General features: G+C 40.4%; 1 protein-coding gene across 1 annotated transcript in view; it reads left to right on the top strand.

The window, feature by feature from the left end:
- Positions 1 to 22563, top strand: part of ALK (ALK receptor tyrosine kinase) — a 553261-nt gene that overhangs the window by 344932 nt on the left and 185766 nt on the right. Inside the window, exon 5 of the mRNA XM_038395333.2 lies at positions 9501 to 9628. Coding sequence (XP_038251261.1) covers positions 9501 to 9628 — 128 coding nt within the window. The remainder of the gene's footprint in view (positions 1 to 9500; positions 9629 to 22563) is intronic.

Below are 22563 nucleotides of genomic sequence, written 5' to 3'. Positions count from 1 at the left end.
GCCCGTTGAAGTCCATTAAAATATTCCTAAATACTTCAATGAAAGTTAAACTCTGAGGCTCTATTTCTTCAATTACTCATGTGATTAAGTCTCTGCAGTAGTGAGGCCATAGTTTGTAAACTCTCCAGAGCAAGGAGACTGTTTTGTAGAGTTTCAGGTGCTGTGTAGATAATTTAATAAAAATAATTAGTGTAATCTCTCTGGCAGGGATTCTTCATCAGCCTCTCAAGAAAGGGGTAAACTCCAGGTCTTATGAAAAAAAGCCCTATAAAATTGAATAGAGAAGGATAGTTCTCCTACAGGTGAACTTTGTTTTGTGTCATCGTATAGATTTACAAGAAAATTCTATATTTACTATATAATCATTTGGGATGGTTCACAAACCCTGTGGAATGGATGTCATTCTCTATTAAATTCTGTGGGTTTAACTGTGAGCCCTCCTCCCTAGCCATGCAAGCCTGGGGTGTAAGGATCCCCCACAACATGAGATCATACATGGGGAAGGAAAGCAGCTACTGCCAGACTGCTGAGCCCCTTTCCTTGCATGTAGATGACTATAGGCAATAGTCTAATGTGACAGCTCCAAAGGGATGGTTCAGATTATTTCCTCTCTGCCACGAACGAGGGAATATTAGATTGCAACTCAGTCATAATCTCGTTCATGCCCAGTTTCTAGAGCAAAGGAGCGATGCATTAGGCCTGGATTGTAAACCAAGAGCAAAGATTATAGAGTAATTTCTGTAGGGCCCTATTATATTTCTATAGAACCCTAGTAGTTTAATCTCTATTAAAATAATATGGGACTTCTCCTTGAAGGAACAAAAGCAAGGATATCTCTGCAGCCATCCCTTCAGTTTTGTGGCAGAATTTTAACAGAGGTCTCCTAGAAGGTTCCAAGAACCCCTTCCAGCACATCCCTTAGCAAAAAGTCCTGTAGAATTTAATAGGGCTAGCGATAGATTCCTATGGAAATTAATGGTCTGAACCAATGCCTGTTAAAGTCAGTGGGAATCTTTCCATTGACTTCTATGGGCTTTGGATCAGGGCCTAAGCAGTGCTCTATAGATAATATTCTAAAAATTTTGGTATCTAGAAGACAGCAGGATTCCTGCTATAGAATCCTATAGGATGGCTTAAATTCTCTACAAAATGCTATCGCCTGCTATTAAATCCTATATTAAATTGGTATCACTATCCATTATGACTTTTTTTTAATGTAAAAGGTTGATGGAACAGGGGCTAGTGAGACAAGTCATTTTAACTGAAACATAGTGAAATAAATGCCCATTTTCCTCCTTTCCTTATCCAAGTGTTCTCCAAATGGAAGAGTTTGATACACAATTTCTGATTTGCGCAGGAGGGAGTCCTTCTGTGTTAATGTGCATCTGTAGGCAGCAATATATTACTAACTGCCTCTTTAGAAAATAGCTCTTTTCCAAAAACAGCTAACCAGTGCACAGGTTCTAGTATTTTAAGTAGTTTTAAGATCAATTCATTAAAATAAATGTAATGTGGATCATTTAAAATAATCTCGGGGCATTGCAGGGTAACATTAGCATACAGTTTGAGCTAATGGGAAAAATGTCTACAGAATTTTCTGTGGTTCATTCATATTGTTTTTTCTTTCCTGGAATTTTAAGAGGAATCACTTGCAAATATTTTTCATTTTCTTTCTGCTGCAGCCCAAATAGATCTAATTCGTTCATACCTAATGCAGCATCTGTTGGTAAGCACAGCTTGACTTGAGTCTGGAGGATCATTGACTGCTATAAACCACTTTTGTTCATGGAACCATGTGTTGGAAGGGCATAGTTAATCTCTTTCCCAAATTCTCCTAGTAGAAGGTGGGAAGAAAAATCTCTTTAGTGATCCTGGTGAGAATTTTGTCTTTTTAATCCTCTCCTTAACAAGATATTTTTAAGGAGTAAGTTTTAACTTTTTCAAAGTACCTTCATGATGCTGTATGTGTGTTTTGATTTGAAATACTCTAACTGCAGCTATTGTTGTTGCATTAATTTTACAGCTCTCAAAAGGGTGCAGAACAGTTTAACAAAACAAAACCAAAGAAAAAGAAAAAGAAATGTGAAGTCCCTGTCCTGAAAATCATAAGTTCTATTAATAGGCATGACATAATAGGCTAAAAAACAAGAGTAGGCGTTGAGGTGAGGAAGGACATGGGTTTCAGAAATAAGATTCTGTTGATATTCAGTTTAGCTGTGGAGATTTTTATTTTTTTTTAGAGGTTTTTGTTTATTTTATGGTCAAGGTAGAAGAGGTGAGCTATAAGCAGAGATCTGAGGCCCTGATTCAGGGAGGCACTTAAGCTTGTGCTTCTCACTTAATCATTTAAGCACATGCTTAAGTGCTTTCCTCAATAGGGATGCTATCCTGGATAATGACAAAGTTGTGACTTGACAGACTCAAACTGGGAGGGCATTCTGGGTGAAACTCATACACTTCAAACGGCCAGTACAAGGACGATGCAACACTTAAGCCCCTTTTTTGAGGGCATAAGTAGTGACATGGGCAATGTGCTGGCTTTCTGAGAGAGTGAATTTCACCCTTCATGCACAGAAGTCTTGGGAAGAGTCACGAAGTGATTTGGAAGAAGAGCAGATATATGCGGGATTGAGGATAAAATCATTGATAGAGTTCAGTATTTTATTACACCTCCACACTGAGGGACAAATACCCCAACAAACCAGTGTGTGCCCATACATCTGGGGCAGGGAATATCAAAATCCTCTAACCATGCAGTCAGCCTGTCTTATGTAGGGCATGCATTTTTTAGCTTGAGATTCCATTTCTGGCTCTAGCTGATCATTTTTTCAGAACACTCTGCTTCCCAAAAAGTATCGTGACTGCTTGCCCTCAAACAGCCTGATGCTGATGTTATCCGAAGAAGCATGCAAAATGCCATTTAATGCACTAGTCATAATTAATGCGTAATGTACCTCCCCAAATTAAATACTTTGTGAACCAATTGTAGGGAGTCTAAAATTATAAATATCTCCCAAAAGTCAAGTTCTTACCAAAAAAAAAAAATCTTACTATGACCACTGAAACTAATGCTGTGTATAAGCAAAACTAGTGCTTGGGAGCTAAAAAAAAGAGCTGGATTGTAACTGTGAGGTTTGGGGACAGTTGGGATTGTGGGAACGCTTAGGATAGTTTGAGGGGTGACCATAAAAACTTATCCCTGTGGTTGGTGCTGTGCAACCAATGCCATGAAAGTGCCCTGCATTCTATTCCCAGGCCTGTTCTGTTCTCTTCTTCCTAAAGAGTGTAGAGGCAGCAACGTGTTTGGCTCATGTGGGGGACTGAGGTTCTCTTTTAGTCCTGCAGTGATCCTTCTGGCTATGGAAAACCGTACTAATGAACTCTAAGGGAGTGGAGTCCAGTCCAGCCCTTCTACAAGTACTTGCTCCTCTCAAACTGTGACTCGGGCCTAGGTGGCAGAGTTTGGATCTGGGTCTGAAGTTTTCCAAAGTTTGAGAATATTTGAATCAAGGGTTTTGCTCTACTCAAATTCTTGGGCAATGTCAGAAAATCATGACACTCTTAATCTGCATGTTGAGCTGTTGTTTATATTTTAAATATTAAAACCATTGAACCAAATTCATCCTTGGTGTGACTCTACTGGAATTACAACAGTGTTGAATTCGGCCCACTGTGTCTAAGGAGGGATAGCAGTCATTGCTCAATGTCAGTCTTGTTTGGCCATCTTTGAGCAACAATGTTCAGAGCCTAAGCCTGGACCAGGACTTGGGATTGTTCCCAGTGCAATAGTGGGACAGGGAGAGGGAGCCACTGTCCTGTGAACAGTACCGTCATTCAGATTAGAAGACATTAAATTGTGGTCTCTTCTGCTATTTGATATGTGTTGATCTAAAAGATCTCATAGGATAAAGATTAGGGAGATACTCCTGGTGTCCTCTCTTGATAAAACAGGTTTTTAATACTCATTGCTACATGTGAGTTATTGCTGTGTGCCCAGCAGCTGAGGCCTTTGTCCATACAGCTGTAGACTTGCCAGTATTTAATTCATTGTTTTGTAAAGCACTTCGGAGGATACCCTTCAAATAAAAGGTGTTATGTGAATCTGAATCTTGTTTTACTGTATCCTCTTTGTAGGAGCGTAGAGAGTTACATGTCCAACAGTTATTGAGCACGACTCCATATTGGATATTTCCCCTCTTCTTGCCTAAATAATAGTTTAAGCCCCTTACTGCTACCTTGATAAAATGATTTCTAAAGTGTCACAAAAATGTTGGCTGCTGTAATAGAAATACAAATAGTTAACCTACCAGCAGATATAAATTACCCTACAGAATGTCCTGCTACTGTTTGAGGATGGGGGTGAAGGTTATTTGTTTGGGATTTTTTTTTTTAGATTTTAGAGTGAATGTAGTGCTGTAAAAACATACCAGTGTGATAGATCTGGAGCCTGATGTCTTGTTTGTATTTATAGAACAACTACACTGTGGACAGTGAATCTTCTCCCATTCTGATCCACCAACGTTCCTTTATAATGATCAACTTCTAGGCATAAGGACAACTTCTCTCCATTGGGTCATTCACTCCTTGTTTGATGTCTCTGATACATCTGCTAGTTACTGTCATATTTATAGTGTTTTTTATGATGTGCCCACCTCTCTACTATGAAGTGGACTGAAAATTACCCATTTTTTCACATAGATTACTTGAACCTCAAAAAATCTATTTCTAGGAAGTTGCACCACAAACTCTGAAGCAGTTTGTAATGAATCTGGCTTCAAGTGAGTGTGCCCTTCCCCTGTCTTGAATTCCAGTGACATAAAATACCTGCTTGGCCACGGCTCTGAAAGTTAATAAAGTTTCAGTGGTAAACTATGGGAGGCCTGAGAATTTCAAACTGAAGTTATTGCACCAGTAACTCAGAAAAGCAATTCCTAAAACTCTTGACACATTTATCCGGAGGGTTAGCGGTAGCCCAGAAATGGAAATCATTGTTGAAGGCCACTGTGTACTTGGAATTAAAATCCATCAGTCTTTTGAAATGGTGAGGAATGTTTTTCATGGCATACAGATGTTCCTGCATTTTTCAGAGTAAATTATGTCCAAAGCTGGTTCGCCCTGCTTGTAGAGAAATTAGCTATCATTTAGAGATTGAAGGGATACCAGTGAGATGGCTTTAGTCTCCGTATTTTTTTTAAAAAGGGATGGGTGGGAAAAGAGAGGTGGTTTAAAGAACTGCATATGAATAAAAATGCTTCCATTATTTGATTTGATTTTCTTTAATTTCAGTGAACACAGGATTCATTTTGCAGGGAATAGTAGGAGGAAGGATAAGGTGTATATAGCTTTTATTGATTTATAAGCTGCCTTTGACTCTTTTGATTGTCACTCCTTTGGCAGTGCCTGAAAAGCTACTGGTGTACCTGGAAAGCTCCTCAATCTTCTTGTAGAAATGCATTGCCAAAGTGAGAGCTGTGACTGCTTAGATTGTGGAATGTCCAATTGGTTTGAGCACAGCAGTGGCATTCGTCCAATGTGCATGGCTGTCCCCAAATGATCTGTTCAACCCCATTATTGACCAAATGATGGAAGCCATCACTAGCTGCATACCCGGGTGGTACTGCATGACTTCTGCATAATAGATCTGGAATATGAGAATGACATGTCTATATTTGCATCCTCATGAACTAATCTGATCAATGCCCTGAATTTATATGTGGAAGCAAGTAAGCTTGGTCTTCAAGTCAACTGGTCTTCTACAATAAACTGATGAAGGTGGCTGATGGACCTCTACTCCTACTCATCGTAAATGATGGTCAAGAAGTTGAATTCATCAATTTGTTTGAACATCTTAGCTCTGATGACACCAAGGAGGGAAGTTGCCTTGCTGACATGAAACATCAAATCAGCAAGGCTATGGGTGTTGTGCACACTTTTGGGAGCCTGTGTAGTGTCAACATCACATATCAGCTCAGACTAAGATGTGTATCTATCAAGCAGCAGTGGCTTTTGTCCTTTTGTATGGCTCTGGGCAACCATAGGGATGAAAATGCACCAGCTGGGCACTTTCAACATGAAGCAGCAATGATGTATCGAAGGCATATGGTGGCTTCATCACATTATAAATGAGGAGGTCAGGCACCAGACCAACCAGCCTCCAGCGTCTCCCAAAGTGATGGTGTTGGCTCAGGTAGTTTGGCCATCTGCTCCATATATTGGAGTCTCTATTTTTTTCTAGCTTTAAAAGCTTTTCTAGCTTTAAAAATCCTCTAGCTTTATGTTTGATCCAACAAAAGCTGGATGGAAAAAACTTGCACACCGCCTTGCTGGAGGGATGTCATGGCTTCCAACTTTGCCCCCCTCAGCCTTAATATAGAGCAGGACGCAATGCTGGCAGGAGACTGTACTCTCTGGAAATGAGTGATCCGAAGTGTGTACTCTACATTCCAGAAGCAGGAGAATAAAAGAAGATTATTTTGATGTAAATTTCACCTTGTAGTAGAAGCCTCAAAACAAAACTATTGGGCTGGAGCATGATAACCAGAAAGTGAAACTGACCATAAACAAGAAATAAAACTGACCAGTCTAGTGTCACTATTCATGCTGCAAAGAGCAAAAAAGGACTTAAATGGCATAAATGCTTAAAAATATATTTTTATTTAAAAAAATCAGAGTTCAATAATCTAAAGTGGTGTTAGTAAAATGGGAAAAGCATTTAAGATATTCTAACAGACCCAAGACCTCCTGAGAACTTCACAGTTGTCATTGTGCAGCTTTCCATGGCCATCTGGAACCTTATAGTGACAGTGGGGGATAGAACTCGTATCTTCTTGCTCCAAAAGCACTGGCTATAACTATTGGAACCAAAGAAGAATTTATTTTAGTTATTAACAATGTAGGACCTGTGATACACAGTTAATCCATTAATCTGATTCTACACAGCAGGGGGCAGTGCTTCACACATGCATTATTATGAGTTCATTAAAATAAAGACTGTAACAGAGAGAGATGGTTTTATTTACTTTTAGGGATACTGTCAAGCTGGTAATGTCTCTTGAAAAGTACATCAGCATTTGGGCAAGTTCTTATCTGATTGCAGAATCCATGTAAATTGCATTGTTTCTTTTCTCAAAAACATCTGCTCCAATGTTCTTTTTACTAAAGATAGATAAATTCCTATGTCCAACCCACTTGACAACACCATAATAACAAACCAACATGCAATGGAGCAATTTGGGATCTTGATAAGGGAACTTCTCTGTTTCAAGAGGCAGTTAGAAAAGAGCAACTGCTTCTAAACTTTCTTGCCACTGACCCCATTAAATTAATCTGAAATAGTTATAATGTTCCTCAAAAATGCCTAATATTACAGTTTCAAAGTGATCTAAGGAAGCACAATATGTTTTTGTTCTTTTTTAAAAAAACAAAAACAATTTCAGCTGCAGTGTATTGGGAATTTTCTAACAGGCTTTATGGGACACCTGTTCTGATTGTCCCCAGATGACCAATTACAATAAGTTTAAATGGGAATCTTATATGCTTTTATCCATTTTTTTGTTTTGGTATCCTGGAAGAATCTGTGAAAGGAGATTTAAGGAACCAGGGAAACTGGATGGCTTAGAGGCCTAAACAACAGGGCTACAAAGTTTCTCATCTGTATTAATGGTTTGAATATGGCCAAATGGGTAGTGACCAAAAGTTACCATCATCGAGGGCACTGAACAGACTCGCATGAAATGAGTTGGTGGGTCCAATCTAGCTCCTAGAGTATGGATATTCCTGTCACAAAACATCCCTTTGCAACTGGCATTAATTGGTATCTTTATTAGCAACCTCTACACCAGGGGTGGGCAAACTACAGGCCGCATCCGGCCTGCCAGTCATTTTAATCTGGCCCTGGGGAGCAGGATCTGGGGCTTGCCCAACTCAGTGCTCCTGCCAGGGAGCAGGGTCTGGGGCCGATCTGTGCGGCTCCCGGAAGGAGTGGCATATCTCCCCTATGGCTCTAGGGGCAGCCAGGGGGCTCTACTCCGCACTCTGCCCCCGCCCCAAGCGCCGACTCTGCAGCTCCCATTGGCCGTGGTTCTCAGCCTGTGGACAGGGCAGCGCACAGAAGAGCTGCCTGGCTTCACCTTCGTGTAGGAGCCAGAGTGGGGACATGCTGCTGCTGCTGCTGGTAGGCCACTTGAGTTAAGCGCCACCCAGAGCCTGCACCCCGAGACGCCCCACTGCCCTTCCCCAACCCTGATCCCCCTCCCACCCTCCAAACTCCTCAGTCCCAGCCTGAAGCACCCTCCTGCACCCAAAACCCCTCATCCCCAGCCCAACCCAGAGGCCGCCCCCTGCTGCTGCTGCCCCATCCCAGAGCCCCTTCCCACACCCTGAATGCCTCATTTCTGGCTCCACCTCAGACTCTGCACCCACCGCCAGAACCCTCACCCCCTCCCACACCCCAACCCCAATTTCGTGAGCGTTCATGGTCATCCATACAATTTCCATACTCAGATGTGGCCCTCAGGCCAAAACGTTTGCCCACCCCTGCTCTACACAGTGACCAATGGTGTTTATACCTGTCCTGTAGACATACAATGTCAGGGCCAATATGTCATGTGCTAAGATGCTGAAAGTTGCATATTAAGTAAGTGCCACGGTATCTAAGTAGGTGCAACTTTGATGCTGAGTGGCTGGGAAAATGGGATGCAGGAGCAAAAACAACAAGTAGAAGGGTGAGAGGTATGCATGTAAGGGGTTGGTCTTTAATTTTCTTCCAGCCTCTCAGTGAATACATTATGCCAAGATAGACTCAGACTCCACTGTTCCCACTTACACTTGCTTAGCAACATGTAACTTATATTGCCTTACACATCATTTCTGAATTTGACCCTTAGTCTCCAGGGCCATAGTCCAGTTAAAAGAACAAACTAAGGGAACAGTACAGACAGGGAAATGGGCCATTTTAATTTTAAAACTCATACACATTTGGAGTTCCAACCAGCCACATAGAAGCAAAATGCGTTACATCAAACAGATATAAAGTCTGAGAAATACAGCTATTCAGCAACACCCTGAGAATAACTTATTGCCTGAATCTGTATAACAGACTTTGTTGGTGGAAGGTAGGAAGAAGTGGTATTTAGAGAACACGTGCATGTGTGTGACAGATTTCACAGCTCACTTTGCAAAGGAAGTTGGGCTCCTTTTAAACAGCCGCAAGACATCTGTAAGTGATGTCAGAACTGAGAAGTGTGACAGATGAGAGAGAGAGAACCCATCATTAGCAGATGTTCATATGTCATGACATCTCCGCTTTGTGGAAATTTTTTTCTTAGAGTTTTATTTTTGCAATCTAAGGAAGCAAAGGCCACTGGTGGGGCATCATAGGGGGACAGTATGATAAGGCATGGGTGGAGCTGCTATGTTTGGACATGTGCTCCTTGTAAAATAGCCTCCTTTCTTACAACTCTTATCCTGTGTTGTTTTCTTTTGCTTTGTGACGAGACCAGATGGGTGCTTCTGCAGAAGAGAGTTGGACACCTTAAGAAACCTTTTCGAATCTCTCTGGAATACATTGCTAGTGGGAACAGGAGTGTAGCTGCCATGGACTCCTTTGCAATGAGGAACTGCAGTGCAGGTAATGTAGAGTGTTCCATTCTTTCTAACTCATTGTGTCTTGTTACTTTTTTAGGCAAAAAAGTTTTTCTCAGTTATTCAAATATTCTTCATATAGTAGAAAGTTCTATTGCAGCTAAGCCACCCCTAAGCGTTAAATGCAGTACAAGATATTTTAGTTTTCTGGAAAGTTTAATGATAGCATTTCCATTAAATACGTAACAGCCAGAGGTGGCCACATTTCAATTTAGCTGTATGTATGCAGTTTGTGAATCATGTTGGAATCCTCAGGCATTATATGTAAATGAAGAGTATTATTAGTGGTAGTACTTAGCCTATTGTTTTTTGTGGATTTTATTAAAATATGTCTAGAAAATATGTATTAGGAAAATTGGTGAAGGTTGATTTAAACATCTTCCTTTTTCAAACTCTCCAGGACAGAGAAATCTATTTAAGGCTATACATAATTTTGATTATTATTTGTATTGTCATGCCCAAAAGCGCAGTTATAATTAGAGCCTTGTTGTGTTAGCACTGTACAAATACATAGTAAATTGCTATCAGTTCCAAACAAGAGAACCCGTGGTGCTGAACATGCAAGGTACATCCAGGTGGCATGTTGCTGAATGTGTAGTACTGTACAGACTCGATATCCCAATGAAGATAATGGACAACCGCAGCACAGCTGGTTCAAGTAGAGGTCTGTGATCATCAGTGTCAAGGTTAAAAAGAATGTGTTTTTAGGCATTGAAGAAAAAATAAGAGGGGGCAGATGCTCATTCAAACACCTAGGTGCTTCAATAATTAGTTTCAACAAGAAATGCTACCCCATGATTTCATGACACGAAGGTAAACTATGGCCATGTCCTTAACACAATTAATGGCATATATCACATTGGTAGATGTGCAGGTGAAGGATCCCCTGATAGTGTGGCTGATGTGATTAGGCCCTATGATGGTCACATCAGCCACACTATCAGAGGCTCCTTCACCTGCACATCTACCAATGTGATATATGCCATCATGTGCCAGCAGTGCCCCTCTGCTATGTACATTGGTCAAACTGGACAGTCTCTCTGTAAAAGAATAAATGGACACAAATCAGACCTCAAGAATTATAACATTCAAAAACCAGTTGGAGAACACTTCAATCTCTCTGGTCACTCGATTACAGATCTAAAAGTGGCAATTCTTCAACAAAAAAAACTTCAAAAACAGACTCCAACGAGAGACTGCTGAATTGGAATTAATTTGCAAACTGGATACAATTAACTTAGGCTTGAATAGAGACTGGGAGTGGATGAGTCATTACACAAAGTAAAACTATTTCCCCATGTTTATTTCCCCCCCCCCCCACTGTTCCTCAGACGTTCTTGTCAACTACTGGAAATGTCCCACCTTGATTATCACTACAAAAGGTTTTCTCCTTCCCCCCCGCTCTCCTGCTGGTAATAGCTCATCTTAAGTGATCACTCTCCTTACAGTGTGTATGGTAACACCCATTGTTTCATGTTCTCTGTGTATATAAATCTCCTCACTGTATTTTCCACTGAATGCATACGATGAAGTGAGCTGTAGCTTACGAAAGTTTATGCTCAAATAAATTTGTTAGTCTCTAAGGTGCTACAAGTACTCCTTTTCTTTTTGCGAATACAGACGAACATGGCTGCTACTCTGAAAGCTGTGCTCCAAGCGTCATTATCAATAGTTCACTGTCAAACTGGGAGCATGCATCTGGTGAAGTCCTGCAAGGATCAGTCCTAGGTCTGATACTGTTCAATATGTTTATTAATTACTTCAATAATAGAGTGGAGAATATACTTCTAAAATTTATGGATGATGCCAAGCTGGGAGGGGTTGAAAGCACTTTAGAGGCCATGTTTAGAATTCAAAATGAGCTTGGTCTGAAATAAACAAGATGAAATTCAACAAAGACAAGTGCAAAGTATTACATTTAAGAAGGAAAAATCAAATGCAAACTACAAAATTGGAACTAACTGGCTAGGCAGTAGTACTGCAGAAAAGTATCTGGGGGTTATAATAGATCACAAACTGAATATCAGTCAACAATATGATGCAGCTACAAAAAATGCTAATATCATTCTGGAATATTGTGGCCTCCCCAGGATACAAACTGGACTTTTGAACAGTGGTGCCCTTTTAATTCTCCAGACAAAGGTGTGTCTCACACTGCTTTGCTAGTGAAAAGCAGCTTCTCCAGGCTTTGCTCCCACACAGCCATCAGCATGTAAAGGCACACCCAAAGTTACATGAATGTTTTCTCAGCCAATCATGAACAGATACATGGCAACACATGCATATCCCTCAGCCCCAGCCTTGCATGCCAGAAATGTGCTGCTTACACTGCTCAAGACCCCCTTGGACAGTGTAAGCTCATAAGTCTGTCATTTTATCAAAGAAAATGAATATGCACCAGCCCTTTTTAAACTGAGCAGAGATTCCCCAAATCACTTCAATCAAAACACACTGGTTAAATGAAAGAATAAAGCAAGTTTATTAACTGAAGCAAGATTGCTAGATTTTAAGTGAGGATAAATGATACAGCCATAAAAGGTCAGAATTGGTTACAAAAGAAATAGTCTTATTCCTAAACCTTTACCAAGCTAAGAAAAATTTTAAGTGAACAACTTTTTTCACCACTTTGAATGTTGCAAGCAGTTCATGGTTATTAGTACACAGGCTGGATTCGCTTCCCTGCCTGGAACCAATTTCCCCAGTTCAAAGTCTTTCAAGCATTCTTGTTGCATTAGAGATGGCGGGGGAGAGAGGTGGCCAGAGGCCTTTGTTCCCCCTTTTTATAACCTGACACTTTTTACTTGAAAAGTCCTTGCTGGGTTATGTGGTCAGGCAGTTCCACAGCATACGTGACCTGCCAGCTGTCCTTCAGGTGAACTGTACATTTCTTGTTTACAACTCCCCTGCTGATGAATACCCAGTTAAGCAGACAATGGTCTCTTAGCACCTGGCTGGGTATTGGCCACTCCTTTGTTGCCTCTGAAGAGCTAGACTGTGGGTGTTCCCCAGAATTACAACCTGCTCCAGTTACAAACGTATAGCAAAATCTAATATCACCATATACAATGTTGATACACACATTTTAACAGGAAAATGATGCTCAATTGATTCCTCAGAAGGCATATTTTGTACAAGGTTTATCATAATTTTGTAAAAGTGGTGACCATAGTAATGTAGACTGTCACAGGTATATTAACGGGAGTGACGTATGCAAGACATGGGAGGTAATTGTTCCACTGTACTCAGCACTGGTGAGGCCTCAGCCGTAATACTGTGTCCAGTTCTGGGCACCATACTTTTGGAAAGATGTAGATGAACTGGAGAGATTCTACAGGAGAGCAACAAAAATGATAAAAGGTTTACAAAACCTGTCCTACGAGGAAGGGCATATTTAGTTCTGAGAACAGAAGTCTGAGGGGGGACCAGATAAGTCTTCAAATATAGTAAGGTTAAACAGAGGACAGTGACCAACTGTTCTTCATGTCTACTGACAGCAGGACAAGAAGTAATGGGCTTAATCTGCAGCAAGGGAGATTTAGGTTAGCTATTAGGGAAAACTTTCTAATTATAAAGATAGTTGAGCACTGGAATAGGCTTCCAAGAGAGGTTGTGGAATCCCCATCACTGGGTTGTTGAACAGCCCACATAACATGTTGCTGCCCACAACTGTAAATAGGTTGAGAACCACTGGGTTAGACAAACACCTGTCAGGGATGGTCTAGGAGGTTTACTTGGTCTTGCTTCAGCATTGGGAGCTGGACTTGATGACCTCTCAAAGTCTCTTCTAGCCCTATCTGTCTATAACCTGCTGGTACCGATTCAGATTATATTTTCACAAGCTGTCCTTTCCTGGAGCTAACAGTCCATGCAACAACTGAAAAGTAGCCTTAGCTTAGCCCTAATCAGGCAATAGAAGGCATTGTGGCCCTCTGAATTATTAATATCAGTGACTGTGGACATACAGCATTACCCAAAGGAAACATTTTCAATTGCTTTGAAGGGGGATTGATACCTTTCTTAAGGTGACTGATTTCTACCATGGGGCTATCAATATATATTGTGAGCCAGAAGGGGAATGAATCTGCAATTATATGCATGGATTTTGAATGGCTGACTACAACCCTACACATTAAACATACACTGTGTACTGTATACAATCCACAAGGAATAAGATGACTTGTTCTTTTTCATTGGCTTGTAATTAAGTCTTTCATAGGCAGCTTAACATGTGCTACCATATCCTCTTACTAGAAAGAAGACAGCAATGAACAGTAGAGGGTGATGACCTTGGGGCAGGGGGGAAACAGGAAAAGCAATAAGAAAGGATGAACCTAAATATAATCTTTCTGCAGCTGTTTGGATCCTATCAGCAGCTTAGCTGCTTAGATGCCACAATGACCAGTGTAGCGTGCTTTATAGATAGAAGTGTTTGGAAAATAACATTCTGAAAAGTAGTATTAACAAGCAATTGTCCAATGACTTAAACGAGTCTCTTTTTCCCTAAAGAATAATTATTTTTTGAATTGCATAAATTTAAAAATAAAGGAACAAAAACCATTTTTAAGAAACAGTCCTGAGGAAGATAAAGATCTGGATCTGAATTAGACTTAAGGTGAGGTTTGACTCAAAGTAGGGGTTTGGGTTTAATGGTAGAGAGATCTCTCAACAATTTGATCCCCAAAATAAGTGATATTTTGAGAGAGATGTTTCTCCTGAGAGGTTTCTGTCATTTTGAATGTCAAATCTCAACTCATGAGACTAGCGCAAAGGGGTCCTGGTCTATGACTAGGACTCCCAGGTGCTCTGATCATATAAATAATAATTTCTCCAGTCTTGGACAAAAACATCACTAGAACTGAGATTTTGGTTGCACCTGGATTGGAAAATATCCCTTCCCATTTGAGAGCCAAATCTTCAGAACTGAAGCTGGATCTCTGAAATTTGAAGAGGTTTTGGATAGACCTGTCTGGCTCAGTCCCATCTCTGCAAATTGATGATGTGGCAAGTACTTTTAAAAATAGCTTGTCTACCTCTTGTCCTAGGGATCCTTTTGGTATGGAGAGCTGAAAATAAATAAGATGATAAAGGGCAGAAAAAGAATTGAAGAAGAGAAAAATACAGACCAAATTCTGATCTGTGTTCCACTGGTGAAAAGACGGTGCAAGCCAAATGAGTTACTCCAGCTTTGCACTAGCAGAACAGAGAACTACATTTTTACCATTGATGGGGAGAGGCAAGCAATGCAATAGTAGGTTATTAGAGTACAACCCCAATTTTCTAAACTGATCAACTAAAACTCCTGTTTAACTAGGGTTACCAGATAGCAACTGTGAAAAAATGGGATGGGGGTGGAGGGTAATAGGCACCTATGTAATAAAAAGTCCCCAAAACCAGGACTGTCCCTTTAAAAACACAACATCTTGTCACCCTATGTTTAACTCAAGTTTAATTATGCCCCACGGGATCATATTGTGTTAGTACTGTGTCTTCACTGTGCTCTGGATCTCCCTACCCTCCTTCTCCTCCTGTCCTAGAACACATTAGAAAACCACAAGCATTTTCACTTAACTGCATTTGAGGTCCTTCAAGCCTCAGAATGCAGATACTTAACTGACCTTGGTCAAGTCACAATAACAAGGGGAGGATAAATCTAACAGTTTGGGGGCTTTTTAAGTTTGCTATGTCATACCATCCAGAAGTGCACATAAAAAATCTATGTCACTATGTCATCTTGTTGTTCTAACCTGTATTTATTACCACCACCACCACCACTTCTTCTCTCATGTATCACTTCAGTCCCATTGACTTCAATTCATGAAGAGCTCTGAAGCACGTTTAAGTCTCATTGACTATCGTGAGATTTAAGCACATGGTTAAGTACTCTTCCTGATTACGGATGCTTTCCTGAATCAGGGCATCAGGTTCTGATCTAAAGCCCATAGACATCAATGGAAAGACAATGCCCGTTGCTTCAGTGGCTTTTGGATCAGGTCCTGAAACTGGTAGCATTCTCCATAATAATGAATGGCTGCCATATCCTGTATTAAATATGAAGCAGATTGTGGTAGTGTGTAGAGCAAAATAAGCAGTCCCCTAATCTTAAAAAAGTAACATTTACTATTTAGAACAGTAGATGCCTCCAAAGCATGCATGCATGAACAAATAAATAAAAATTACTTACCTATTACATTGCAGAAAAGTAGCAGCTGACATTAACTCTACTAAAAGAACTTGTCCATTCTCTGAGTACAGTGTACTGTAATTGGTATAGCAATATTTTGTAATTAATGGCAATTTCTAGTAATAAAAAAGTTAATTTCCTGAATAATGTATTGACGTATTAATGGTATTTAATGATTTTCTACTAATATTTTATTGCATTTGTTAAGTAATTAATTTGGTAAGTTAAAAACTTAATGAATTTAAAGTACTTAATTGTAAGTAAATGAGAAGACATTTTTCTTAATCAGGGAAACTGAACATTACTAATTATTTTTATTTAAGTATAGAAGGAGATAAAATGCTTATAAAACATGTGCAATGTTTAGTGCTATTCAGTGTCGGTTAAAAGTAGTTCCTCAGATACATGGCATATCTGAGAGGAGGAAACATTTAGCTTTCCAGTTTTCATGCTTAGAAATCAACCTGGAAAAACATATTAATATATTTTTGTTGTTGCATGGGGGGAAGAGAATGTTTCAGTTAACATCTTCAGCCACTTAGCAAATAGAAATCTCCAAGTTAAATTAAATAAAACTTTCTAAAAACTAAGCTGAAAGTTGTTATATATCTAAAAAATTCAGTATAGAAAACCTTAAGATGAGAGAGTAAGGGGAACAAGCATTTGACCACAGGGAATGACATTCCTGTGTGGAAAAAAGAATGGCAAAATAAAGAACCTAGAGAACAATTTTGAAACCAATATGAAAAACTACAAGCAGCCAGTGAAGGGACTTTCCATGCTTCCCCTGATAAGCAATCTGACAGCTGGGTTTCTGAATGAACTGTAATTGGCAAATGGATTTTGCTGGATGCCTAGCACAAAAGGGAATAACAATAATCTTATAATGGCTGGATCCAATCAGGATTGAGTACAGATCTGAGTTATTAAATCAATGTATATTCCCTGAATATTCACTCAAATAAAAACTGAGTTTGTTTCACTTGTGTTTATGCCCTGTTTGCGTTCACTTTCTACAAATTTTCTAGCAAATGAATATGTTGGAAGAGATGTTTGTGGAGTCAGTGAATTGAAGCGAATGACAGTGAGCATTTTTTCAAAAGTTAATTCTAACTCATAAATGGGAGAATGCCTACCGGAAAAATCTGCTTGTAAGAGTTACCCTTATCCAGTCAGGAACTGAAGCAATACCATGTGACAAATGTGTCTGATTAGAACTTATACTGTGTGAATTGTAAATATTAAAGCCTCACAACAAAATGCTGGCAACAAATCTAGGGGTCAATAATTATTCATAGAAAGTGTCTAGTGAATTGTTTTCTAGTAACAATTTCACTTGAGAGTATTATAAGTTGCTTGCAGAAAATTTATGGAGAGAGGCAAAATTAATCAAATTATGTGCTCTGAATGATTTCCTCAACTCTAATTATATGACAGAGAGAGAAGATTCCTGCTTCCAGTGGAAGCAGACAAACCCTTTTGGTATGGTCCGGAGATCCATTGCTCAAGGCCCATCTGACAGGAGAATTGATAAGGAACAGAGCAATGAGCACAGACCATATTGTTAGCCTGTTATACAAACTGCTGAGTGAAGAAAGGGGAGATCTGAGAACAACATCTCTGTCCATTTATTATTACAGATCCAAAATCAAATTCTGCCTTCATATTTACAGCCATGCAGCTCTACTGAAACCAGAAGGACTGCATGAGTGTGAAGATGGGAAGAATTGGCCTTGCCCAGTGTCATCCAGTTGCCCTAAATCTTGAAGTGAGAAAGTGGCATCTCTTTTGTAATAAGGGATTTTCAGAGCAAAGAATTCACTGGATGTTCACCCTTACTATGGAGGTACTATCAAGTTAAAGGCTTGACCCAAAGCTTAGTGAAGTCAGTGGGAGTCTTTCTGTGGCATTCAATGGACTTTGGTTCAAGTTGTAGGTCTCCTGCATTTAAACAGAAATTTGGTAGATTGGCTGTTTTTTCCTTATAGTGGGCTGAGCTATTCTTATAGTTCTATTGAGTTGGTTCTCCTGTGGATCTAATTTGCCTAAGCACATGTTTGGAAAGTCTTTGCTGTTTGTTTGCTTTCTAAAGCATTGGCAGTCAGCTTCTCTGCTCACCTTCACTCCCAAGTATAGCAGTACTGATTATTCTGATTCTATGTCCTGTGCCGGTAATAATTTCTAGCACTCTAGCATTTTGATCCATTAGGGATGTCATGCTGTGGACAGAACTACTCTGTAGTTGTGAGAATACAGTGGCCATTTGGAATGAAGCTGTAATTGTTGAACAGTTTCCACTGTGGTTTCTGTCTCTCTTTAGGCTAAATAAAGTAAATCCACAACAATGGTGGTCCTTTCCTTTTTTTTTTTGTTTCCATATTGTTAAATTTTAATGATCAGAACAATAAAAAACGTAAGTTCAGTCTTAAAACATTTTTCCATGGCCTGCCAGAGGAAACACAATAGCTTAATTAGGGGTCCATCATTTCATATAATAACCATTGTAAATATTCTGCAGCCCTATAAATCAACTAGTGGCTGCAGTGATGGTTATGTAATATAATTATATATTGACCAGAAAAAATAAAACATTTCTGAGCTCACTGGAGAAGGAGAGTTTTATGAATGTGTATATAAAAGGCATCTATTTTCCAGGTTTCAGAGTAATAGCTGTGTTAGTCTGTATTCGCAAAAAAGAAAAGGAGTACTTGTGGCACCTTAGAGACTAACAAATTTATATGAACATAAGCTTTCGTGAGCTACAGCTCACTTCATCGTATGCATTCAGTGGAAAATACAGTGAGGAGATTTATATACATAGAGAACATGAAACAATGGGTGTTCAGGCACCTATCACTACAATATGTGGGGAACTCTATGCTGGTGTAACCCTCCTATGCCAAATGCTTTCCTTATCCACAGCATATACGGGGAAGGCAGAGAATGGGGTATTCTGGGGGAAGAAGCTAGGTATGATGGAGCTGGTGTAAGGTTTCTCATCTGACATGCACTGGGGTCAGTTGGCTTGAGATCAGGGAAACACAACTGGATCCTTGGCTTCCCTCCTCTTGAAAATCTGACCCTAAATATTCTTTTTCAATGACCTAAGAAGATAGTTCCTGATCTTGGGAGGTACTGAAAACTCCCTGAGAGGCACTGAGTGACCCTCAGCTCCCACTGTGTATTTGACGGCGGTTGTTAGTGCTCAGTACTTTTTAGCATGTTGAACAATTGGCTCTTACACTACTTTTTAACAGTTTATATGATTTTATCTTGACCTTCTGCCCTTAAGTAAAGCTTACTCTAACAGAGAAGCTGTTGATTCAGTGAAAGAAAATTAACTCTGTAATTTGCTTTTCCCACATTGAACTTATTTTTATTGCTATTAATTGCTGCCACTTAGTTCCTGTGATGTTTTAACTGCTCAGATTTATTAACATGGTAGGATTCTCCATTCTCATTTGGGAAATGGGGAAGCAGAGAGATGCCTCGCTGATGAAGCCCTTATTTCAAGCTGATGTTGCCCCAGATTCAAAAGAAGAATTATATGATCTGCTCCGTTGCACAAGTAGATGACAATCTAGTTCACTTTTTTATTCCTTTATTCTTTTTAACCATTACATTTTCAGAAAAGTCTACTAGTTTTAAACAGAGAATGGGACAAGAAGCCTGACTTTGGACTTCGCAAAACCAAAATCAGGGATAGATTTCATCTGTTTCATTTCATCCAAATCTCCAAAGTGCTCAATGGGCTGGATAAAAGGTTTAGTTCAAGCAAGCCTTGGTTTTAAAAATGATATATAACCTGGCCCTGCACTCTGGTCCAAGCAGATGGACCCTGTTTCTTATGGACCCCCATTGGCTTCAGTAGGGCTGAATGTGGGCATTGAGTGGGCTTGCATGTGTCAGTGGAGAAAGGTGAAGTTACTGAGGAAGAGGGTGGTGATTGTGATGCCAGGAAGGAGGAGAGCCAGGAATCCAAGTCAGAATGAAAGTTGGATGGTGATCAAATAAACAGTTGATGACAGCAACATGAAAAAGGGAAAGGAGGGAACAGACTCAAGTAAGAGGACAGGTGAGATAGAGAAAGAAGATAATAAAACCAGAGGCATAGAGGGAGATAATGGGGAGTGAAGGTGAATCTTGGGGCATGAGTAATAGGTTTGGAGGGGGGAGTGGGTGATGTTGCACCCCATAATGCTTTATGGAAATATGCTATGAATGTAAATATGACATAACTGGAATATGTTTTATGCTACATATGCCATGTAGGATATCTCTACAAAGGTTAGGCTCTACTGAATATATTCATCCTATTTGTATGCATGTATCATTTTTGTATTCAAAGTTATGAATATTGACTGTGTACTTCTTTGATTTTAAGTTGCCTTAGTAAGGGATTTGGTCAGCTTCTTTAGAAAGGAATTTGCAAGTTAAGTGCCCAGTCAAGAAACATTTAATGGACAACAGATCTTGGAAGACTCCAATCCACATAAGAAGTCTACCTGAGGATATTCAAGGTAGTATGTGAACAATGGCTGCCACCTGTAAAATTCTGAGTCATGCATGGACATGTGACTTGCCCATGTGACTCTAAAACTCCATCTTGTAGCTGGGATTCCACACAGGGGGAGGGAGAGGGACCACTCACAAGAGAGAGTCTATTTAAGCCCCTGGAAACCCCTCCATTTTGTCTTCAGATGGCTCAAGAGATAGTCTCTCCACCCCGAAAGGATACCTGAAAGAAACTGGAACAAAGGACAGTAACAAGAGGGGTGTGAGTGATTGCTGAACCCAGACTAGAAGGAGATTAGTCTGTAAAAGAAGCTTACTGAAACATCTCTGAGGGTGAGATTTTGTCTGTAATCACTTTCTTACTGTATTAGGTTTAGACTTGCATGTTTTATTTTATTTTGCTTGGGAATTCACTTTGTTCTGCCAGTTATTACTTGGAACCACTTAAATCCTACTTTTTGTATTTAATAAAATCAATTTTTACTTATTTATTAACCCAGAAGTATGTATTAATACCTCGGGGGAGGGGGGGACAGCTGTGCATACCTCTCTATTAGTGTTATAGAGGGCGAACAATTTGAGTTTATCCTGTATAAGCTTTATACAGGGTAAAAAGGATTTATTTGGGTTTGGACCCCATTGGGAACTGAGCATCTGAGTGTTGGAGACAGGAACGCTTCTTAAGCTGTTTTCAGTTAAACCTGCAGCTTTTAGGGGATGTGGTTCAGACCTGGGTCTGTGTTTGCAGCAGGCAAGCATGTCTGGCTCAAACAGGCAAAGTTCGGGAGTCCCAAGCTGGCAGGGAAAGCAGACTCAGAGGTAGTCCCAGAGCATCAGTTGGCAGTCCCAAGGGGGTTTCTGTGATCCAACTGGTCATAGAGTGATTAGATAGTTGATGGTTGACAAGTTAGGAGGTGATTGGGATGGGGCAGTGATAGGGTGTATACGCCACACATGCTGCAAAAGTGTAATTTGGACTTGAGAGGCCAATTGTGTTACCTGGCTGCGCCTGGAGAGTGGTCAGGCTTAACTGATGAAGCGTTGTGGAGGTGAGACTGGTAGTTAGGATAAAGAAGGGAAGTCTGAAGCAGAAAAGGATTCCAGGTAGAGAGTAAGGAGCTCTGCAGTCATTCTATGGGACTAAAGAGAGGAGAAAACCCAGAGGCAAGTAAGCCATGGGACCTCACCTGGGTGGAGAAGGCTGGCAAGCAGCCAAGGAAAGCATAGAACAGCCACTGTGGTGGAGCAGACTCTAGTGATGTCTCCTGAAAGAAGGGCAGGATTTGGATTTCCAGGGAGAGAGCCCGGGAGGTGCTTAGCTAAGGAACAATGTAAAGGAAACTACAGGGGGATGAAAAGTCAAGCCTAAGGAGGGCAGAGGATGGATTTGTGTCTGTACATTTAGTTTGAGATTTGGTTGGGGGACTCACGCGGAGACCCCTTGAGAGTCCTGGATGAACCTAGAGAGGTTGTGGAGGAGAAGGCCTGAGAGAGGCCAGGGTAGGAAGGAGCTGGGAAACAGCAGCAACTGGTCAGAAGGAACAGTCTTGGCTGCTTGATACAGGGTCCCTGGGCTGGAACCCAGTGTGTGTGTGTGTCGGGGGGTGGGGGGCTACGTCTCCTACCAGCCACTGACTAGTTAGAGTGAGGCTAGAGAAGGGGACAAGAAACGCTGAGAGCCCTGAGAAAATGGAGTGAGAACCCTGGGGTACAGAATCAGGGCTGAAGACCTGAAACAAGGCCTTGGACTTTGGTTTGTTGGACTCCATTACCATAGAAGATTAGGTTAGGTTGGTTGGTTAGTTCTCATGCTGTTAGTTGGACAGCTTAGAGGCCAACAAACATATTATGCACCTCCACAAATATTCTGTCCTGAGCAAAACCTGGCACATTATAGTGTACTATGCTGGTGAGGGACAGGTGTCTGACACCATCCAGCCATCATGTTTTAAATCTTCAAGGGGTCTTTTACATCCTGCTTTCATTGGGTCCAAGTGGAAGATGATTTTTCTCTAGTAAATTGATAGGCATTCAGAGCAGATTACAGTACCACCTTAGAGAGTGAATGAGTGAGTGGGACCTATGTAGAATATAGAGCTCTTCTTTCAACTTCAATTTGTACCATTTGATGTTTTTGATCATTCCGAGATGCTTCATCTGAATGGCATCCAACTTCTTTTCAATCTTGACAGTGAGGAGCCATGTTTCAGTTCCACACGTCAGAA

Source organism: Dermochelys coriacea, chromosome 3 (genome assembly GCF_009764565.3).
Source record: "Dermochelys coriacea isolate rDerCor1 chromosome 3, rDerCor1.pri.v4, whole genome shotgun sequence".
NCBI classification, from domain to species: domain Eukaryota; kingdom Metazoa; phylum Chordata; order Testudines; family Dermochelyidae; genus Dermochelys; species Dermochelys coriacea.
The sequence above is the reverse complement of the archived record's forward strand: the minus strand, read 5'-3'. Positions and strand labels throughout refer to the sequence as shown.